The sequence below is a fragment of the Vicia villosa genome, linkage group LG1, assembly GCF_029867415.1.
Source record: "Vicia villosa cultivar HV-30 ecotype Madison, WI linkage group LG1, Vvil1.0, whole genome shotgun sequence".
NCBI classification, from domain to species: Eukaryota; Viridiplantae; Streptophyta; class Magnoliopsida; order Fabales; family Fabaceae; genus Vicia; species Vicia villosa.
In genome coordinates this window covers 25,777,312-25,785,700 of record NC_081180.1, presented here as the reverse complement: position 1 = coordinate 25,785,700, position 8,389 = coordinate 25,777,312, and the positions used below count along the sequence as shown (strand labels likewise).

Sequence of the window (8,389 nt, the reverse complement as noted above, 5' to 3'; positions counted from 1 at the left end):
TAAAATTTTAGGCCCTAAAATAAATCTCAATAGTTAGGGGTTTAATATATTGGGGCTTTAGTGGGGTCAAATAGTTAGGGCTTTTAATTATGGGGCTTATTTGACAGCTCTAGCTAGTATCAAAAAGTAGACTTAATTTATTGCTTTATCAATTTCCGAAAGTCACCTAGTAGGAATAGTACTATCTAATACAGTAGTATCCTTCACTTACCTCCTTTAATTTTTCTCCATTTTCCAACATGGTTTAACTTAATTATTCCTTTAAAACCCTGTATAAATCATGTCACATTTTGCCTAACTCAACACACATTCCTCATATATCTACATTTGTATCACAATGGAAAGAGTGAAAAATATGGTTTCAGAAAAGCCAGTGGTAATATTTAGCAAGAGTTCATGTTGCATGAGTCATTCTATAAAGACACTTTTTTCTGGCTTTGGTGTGAATGCATCAGTTTATGAACTTGATGAAATATCAAATCCGGAAGAGATTGAGGAAGAACTTTCAAGACTTGGTTGTTCTCCAGTTGTTCCAACTGTTTACATTGGTGGTGAACTTATTGGCGGAGCTAGCCAAGTCATGAGTCTTCACCTTGACCGCGGTTTGAAACCGATGCTTAGAAAAGTTGGAGCTCTTTGGGTTTAAGCTCATCAACTCATCACTAAAATGGTCTCTAAAGAAAATTTAGTAACAGTTTTGGTTTGGTGCTAATAGTTAGATTATAAAGTTTATGGCGGAAGGATCTTTCTAACTTAGGGTTACCGTTTAATGACAGAGATCCAAGTGCACAATTAGCAGTTAGCTTTTTGGTTTTGAATGTAATCTTATATTTTCATAATTATTAATGGAATGAGTTATCTTTTTTATAATGAGTTGAGCTGAGACCCAATGAATACTAACAAAAAGACTTAAGAGTTCAAGCCTTTTTTTTAAGCAAGACAACAAGAATACAAGTTTGACAAAAGATTGTTTGGCATTTAACAATTGTTGTTTTGTATTTAACATATATGATTTCATGTTGCAATATTCTTATTTTATAAGCTCGGTTATGAAAGAAACTACGAATGTGTTTCTCTAATTAGTTGTACTGCTATGTGCCTCCAATTATATACCGAGTAGAGGTGTTCGTGGTGCGGTTGGAGCGTTTTTAACGTAAAAAGAAAGAGCAAAAGATATGAGAGATTAGAGAACAAAATGAGCATTAAAAACGTAATTGAAAGAGAGAACAATAGAATAAAAATAATAAGATGAAAAAGAAAGAACTTAAGAGATGAGAGACTAGAGAAGAAGAGGTGATATGTACTTGGAAAAGAAGATGAGAAGAAGGTGTGATATAGCTAGGCGAGATTTGAGAAGACTTAACTGAAACCTTAAGTGTGAGGAAGGAAAAATCATTCGTAATCGTAAGGCTAAGGTATAATAAGTTTGAGTTTGGGTTGGATGCGAGTTAAGTAAATGTTGGTTGTAACGTAACGCGGTTTGGTTCAGTTTGTAAATTACAAACCGCAAGTTTAGAAACCTCTCTCTCAAGTTTTAAAATAAGTAGCTTTGTTGAGAGATTTTCTTAAATGCGCCTAAGTCATCATCATGCATTTCTCTAAAAGATTTTGACAATTGATTACAAGACGCTTTAAAATCATAATCAAAATCGTATACTTCTAATCCGTTTTTCGAGCGTCATTACGCACAGATTTGCAGATTCATTATCATTTAAGCTTGAACTAGAAGAAGAAGAACTTTCATCTTCGTCTTTCCAAGTGATATAAGCTTTATGACATTTGTTATGATTACCTTTCGTCTACTAGGAGTCTTTATCTTTCTTGTTGTTGCTCTTCTTGCTAAGGCTTGAACATGTTGTACGACAATGACAAGATTTTTCACATTCATAACAAGTAATATTCTCTTCCTCTTTCTTTTCTTCTTTCTTACATGAATGAGATTTCAAAAATTTAATCATATTCTGATCAAAGTGCTTGAGTCCGTGTTTATTTACAATTTTTTGTAGCACTTGATGAACAAAACCATTTCTTTCTCTTTGAAAAAATCTTTGTCAGAACTTTCATTATCTTCCTCTAATTTCTTTGCCTTGGAATATGAGGCTTTCAAGGAGATGTCCTGCTTCTCTTCTTTTTCTTTTTCTTTCTTTAAAGCATTGACTTCACTTGCAGTAAGCATTTTCAATCGATTTTCATGCTCATTAAGTTTTCCAAACAAGGTTAATTAGTCCAAAGTTTTTAGATTTTGTGATTCCTTAATGTGGGTTACCTTAAGTTTCTATTTCTTGCACATTGATATCAAAACTTTGTTAGCACAATCCTGGTTAGATAGATATTACTCAATTTTTTAGCTTCTTGATTAAGTGGAGAAAATGCATCTGCATGGATTCATGGTTTCATTGAGTCACATACGAAATAGTTCACACCCCTCAGTGAACATGTTAATTATAGAACCTTTTACATTTTCAGTACCCTTATACGCTACATGAAGAGCATTCCACATTAGTTGTGTATTCTTATGATGTGAAATTATGGTGGAGGCTTAGGTCTTGAGAGAGTGCTCCTCTCAAGGTCCCGAGTTCGAATCATACTAGATGCTAACAATCCTTGTAGTGGGCCAGTCCATATAGAGCTCTGCTCTGGCTTTAAACGGGGCCCTGCTAGTGGACGGTGGGATTGGTCCTCTTAGATTAGTCGGTCGCAAGACTGGATACCAAGATTTCAAAAAAAAAAAGAAAAAGCAATACACTTTTGTGCTTAACACTAAATGAGTATGTTTTTCGGCTTCAAGTCATAAGATGCCTTTATAGTATCATCATCTAACCAATCCTTAGGGGATTTTACAGTTGATACGCCATCGAGTTCACCTTTAGGGATAAAAGGTGTGTTTCGTCATAATTACCTAGAGCAATTTGTCTATTGATATTAAGGGAGCGTACATATTATCCTTCCAATAAGCATAGTTTTCGCCTTTAAAAAACAAGATTCTATTGTATGTTCCCTTCAAATCATTGTTACCCATAATTTTAATTTCTAGTTGTTAGAACTGATCAAAATACCAACGCTAAGGTCAACTGTTGGGGGAGAATATTAACTCGAATAGCCTAGAGGGGGGTTCAATAGACTTTTCTCAAAAAGACAGGTTTAAAAAATGTTTACTTTTTAAAAATTGGAGTTTGATAAAAATCGCTTAACATAGCAAAAATTTCATACAAAATGTATGATTTTTGGACTGGCCATAATATACACAAAATGTATGCTTTTTGGAAATTTCGTAAAAAATAGTTGACATGGATTTCCATGAAATCTTTACTCAACTTTGAATTTTATCTTCCAACTTCAAGAATGTTGCTCCAAGTTTCCATTCTACAACAACCTTTACACAACCCCACCGGTTCATTGAACCTAAACTATATGAAGATGAGAAAAACTCCTACTTCGTTTTTAGCAGCTTCTACACAGCTTTACTGAAGTAATATTCGAAAAAATAACCTCCTTTTTTTGTTGGATTTTCGATTCCAGCCACAACACCACACAAAGATGCCAACCTTTAAATATTGAAAAATCTTCACAAAGCGTTAATCACAAACAAACATATTTACACAAATCTCACACCTAAGATGAGAATCTAATTGAAACAACAATAGAAAGCGCAGAAGGTTGGAGATGAAGAGATATTTAAGTTGCAAACTCAAAACAAAACTCAAAATTCTTTTGAAAAAATTTGAGAAAAAATTGTGTTGTGAGTTCTAAATCATATAGTTGTTATGAGATGGATTTGGAAAAATGATTTATATATGTGCTGGAGTCAAGAGCAAAGGGTTTGAGTCAAGTTAAGAGAGTGAATAATTTGAATCAAGATCCAAGAACCAAGAAAATTGGCTTCCATGAATCGAATCAAGCTTTTTATGATTCGAGTCATGAGATTTAAGTCATTCATATCTATGATTGGATTCAAGACTATAGAGTCAAAATCCAAAATCCACTACCAAAATTTGATTCGAATCAAGCATCTTTAGGATTCGAATTAAACCTCTATGATTCAAGTCATTCTTTATTGAGATTCGAATAAAACTCATAGAAGTAGAATTCTATTTTCCAAAACTATATCTGATTCGAGTCAGACCATCTTGCGATTCAAATTTAACTTATAGAAGCACTCCTAAATTTTTACATTCAATATCCAACTAAGTGAATGTCCTGATTTAATCACACTTTCAAACACTAAAAAATTAACGAAATTGAAGTGTAGATTCGAACTGTGATTTTATCTAGCAAAATAAACAAAATTATTGTACTTTTCAAACTCTAATTACTATTAACTTGAGTTGAAGTTCCCTAAACATTTTATGAAAAGACTAAAATACCCTTTAGGATAAATGTCTATTTTACCCCCTTAATCTTGTAATTCTATGGTTTGCAACACATCCTTGGTTATCAACACACTTAACAAGCTTAAAATAATTCTCTTATTAAGTATACATTATAAATATCTATTAATCAAAAGAGTAGAAAAGTTGGATGTTACATTAACACTATGATCATGAAGATATGTACTTCTCAAAATGATATCATTTTTTTATTCATCAAGAAGTGTGAAGGATATGGAATAAAAAAGACATCTTTCTGGCCTGGAAATGGTATCTTGTAGGTTTAATGCCATATTGTATTATTTCTCTACTTGGTAGAAGAATCAAATCACGTGTTTGAACAGATAGTTGTCTGAGTGTTTTTGTCGTGGTTTTCATGGTGGAATGTTCTTAGTATTTCTCATGGAGATATCTAGTTGTTGAATGCAGTATAGGGCAAGCAACAAACAAGATTTGGAAATATTGATCCGGGATTTATCGTCCTCAGAGATGGAGAGATGCCATTCAACAGTTTCTACGGTTTCGAGCTTGGGTTTGAATGAGCAAAAAGTAAACAAAGATATAGACAGGAAAAGAATAAACACATTCTTAGAAGAGAAATAACTTATCAGGAATGTAAATATATTCACTCTTCACAAACATACACTTACCAACCCGTTATACTCAACCCACGATACTCATCTATGTCATCACGTATCTCTCACATAAGTGTCCATCTCTAGAGCACAAACGAGATCATCTCGCAACTAAGGTTATCTCTAACGCAAAGTCACGAGAACATCCGTGTTCTCGCGTCGGCGATCTCTCGCGCGCCGCTCAAACACAAAAGCATTACGTACAGATACCCACGGTGAATGCTAGCTCTAAATCTATCTCTAGAGTTCAGAACTAACAGATTATCATCCTAGATAAGGATTCAAGAAGTTTATCTCTAAAGCAACCCAAATCCCCAGCATAGAGCAAAAATCCAGGATAATATCAACACAGATTTGTAAAGCAAGTTAAACATAACATTATAATCGGTAAATATACATAAGATTCAAGTATCTATACAAACAAACCCAACACAAAAAAATACACAGAGAATAGAAGAGATAAACCAAACATCTCGCGGGTTGTCAGCTCTGGTTGATGAGAAATCCACCTCCGATTTTCCAAGTGCATGACCCGGTGTTGTTTTCTAAGCTAATCTTGATCTAAGAATGAAAATGATGGAGTTGGAACCAAAAACTCTCCAAAACCATACCCTAGAAATGTTACAAATGAAGAAATATAAACACAATTTCTGCTACGTCCGCTTAGCGGCCAAACCTCACTGAGCGGACTACACGTATTACAAAAATATCTAGAACAGTAAACAGGGCTCCGCTTAGCGGCCAGAGATGCTGCTTAGCGGCCAGGAAAATTGGTTCGCCACTGGAAAGCCCGCTTAGACGCCGCTAAGCGGACCTCTCTGCACAAATCTTACTTATTTGATCCAAAATCGCGTAATCGGAGTCGTGCCTTCGACACTTTATTCCTCGAGGCTCCAATAAGCATGAATACCTATAAAAACAAAGGAAAAACTATTAAACGGTATATAAAACATATAAAAACTAAATAATGTGAATATATACACAAAAGTGGGGATTTTATTACAAAAACGGAATGAATAGAATCGATAAGTGCCACAATTATATACTCAAAATAACAACATTTTGGCACTTATCAAACTCTCCCCAACTTAAAACTTTGTTTGTCCTCAAACAATGTCAAATAAATCAAAGAATCAAAAGCAATAAACCAAAGAATCGTGAATCAACAAGTTTTGAAAACCAAAAATAAATGTATGGTTCAATACAAAAACGTATAAACAAAGTAAATACTTACCACTATACTACAACGACAACATGTAAATGAAACTAATCCTAAGCACAAAAAGCATACAAAACATTCTAACACAATACATGCTATCTCATGAATCACACCTAGCAAAATTTCATCAATGGATGAAGAACACACAAAGGTGAGGGACTTTTAACACTCATCCAAAAATCTTGCAAATAAAAGATTAAATTATGCATTCATCCAAAAATCACATTGAAGATACAAAAGCAAGAATCACAAGGGCTTTTCAAGGTTGTAATGTGGCTTGGTTAATAAACAAGTGATAAGTCCTAAGGCTAATCGAAACAAAAACTTGTCTAAACTTAAGGGAGTGATCAATCCATCAAAGATTCAAACAACACAATTCCGATCAAACTTCTTCCTTATCCACAAGTTTCTCAAACCAATACATACTACTTATTAGCACAATTATTCACTTCTCTTTTCTTTTTGTTTTTCAAGACTTTTTCTCCTTTTTTTTTCTTTTTCCTTTCACTTTTTTTTTCTTTTCAAACTCATAGCAACAACCAAATAAGTAGAAACCATTTTCTCCCCAACTTGAATTCAACCACATCATCATGTGAATACTCCCTACTTCTAAGGCAAGGTAAAAATTCATACCAAAAATCATGGTTGAGGGTTCAAGAAAATAAAGAATCAATCCTCCATGCAAAAATGAGAACTAAACACTCAAAGATAAGCATTTAGCAAAAACAACATGGACATTGACAAAAAGGCTCAAAAGGGTTAACAAATGATCACACACTCACAAGGTGAATTGACTATTTGGTTATGGTGGTTGTGCTCAAAATGAAACAAAATGCCTTGATCCTTTTCATGCTTTCATAAAATCAACATAAACAAAAGATTAAGCATAATAAAATCCAGTTAAAACAAAGATTGTGGCCTCCAGCATATGTGAACAATGGAAAGCTTCCTCACATTTATGGTTTGGGAACTAAAGTGATTCAATCAACAAGCAAGTAATGCAAAAGAATGAATTGTATGGTAATTGTACAAATGAAAAGTTTCCTAAACATGCTATGCTATAGAAAGCGATAAATGAGTACCTTGAATGATACAACTTCAAAAATAATATCCTACCATACATCCGCAAGTTGAAACACTCAAGCTTTGGAAAATCACCTCAAAAATCTTCGAATCAACGACAAAATTCAAGTACAAACAACCAATAAAAGAATTAGAAAAAGAAAACTAATATATACTACTAATTAGCCTTGGTGAAAGTGGGAAAAATGAGTGAACCAAGTGGAATGGGAACCCCACTGGTACAGAGCAAAAAAACAAAATTTTACTGTCATCGCTTAGCGGAGCTAGGCTCGCTTAGCGGATGACAGAAAAACCAGAAAAGTCAGAACAGAAACACCTATTCCAATTTTCCTCCACTTCACCTAAATACCTCAAATACTGAAATATAGACAAAAATTTACAACCGTTGGGGTGCCTCCCAACAAGCGCTTGTTTTACGTCGTTAGCTCGACGCCTTTATTGTTTTGGTGTTTGGAAAGTAGCCTCCTCTCGTTATGCCATGGTAACGTCTCACCGCACAAGCCTAAGGAAAGTATCCTAACCAACCACTCAACAAACATTACGGGTACAAATATATACAATGATTAAACGAACATAAAGGAAAACACAAGTATACAAATATATACATGAACATATATACAAACATGAAACACATATAACTATTATCATACAAAAAAGAGAAAATTGGTGAATGTTGGATTCACAAGTTGAAAAGTGAATATTTGTTATTAAAGAGCTCATCCGAGATCAACATGTTTCACCAACATTTACCAATAAAAGTATACTTATATGTAACATATACAAGTAAACTTATATGGTGAACATAAACATGTAAACATGTACAAGTAAATATATATATACAAGTGAAACTATACAATATATACGATATATACAAAGCTCAAAACCATATCAACTATTGCGATGCAATTCAACAACCATCCCCGGCAACGGCGCCATTTTGTTGAATGCAGTATAGGGCAAGCAACAAACAAGATTTGGAAATATTGATCCGGGATTTATCGTCCCCAGAGATGGAGAGATGCCATTCAACACTTTCTACGGTTTCGAGCTTGGGTTTGAATGAGCAAAAAGTAAACAAAGATATA

The 8,389-nt window shown here is 33.9% G+C and overlaps 1 protein-coding gene across 1 annotated transcript; it reads left to right on the top strand.

Moving 5' to 3' along the window:
• Nucleotides 1–337: 337 nt before the first annotated feature.
• Nucleotides 338–646, top strand: LOC131603159 (monothiol glutaredoxin-S4-like). The gene has a single exon (XM_058875431.1). The coding sequence runs from the start codon at nucleotides 338–340 to the stop codon at nucleotides 644–646; it is 309 nt and encodes a 102-aa protein (XP_058731414.1).
• Nucleotides 647–8,389: the final 7,743 nt, after the last annotated feature.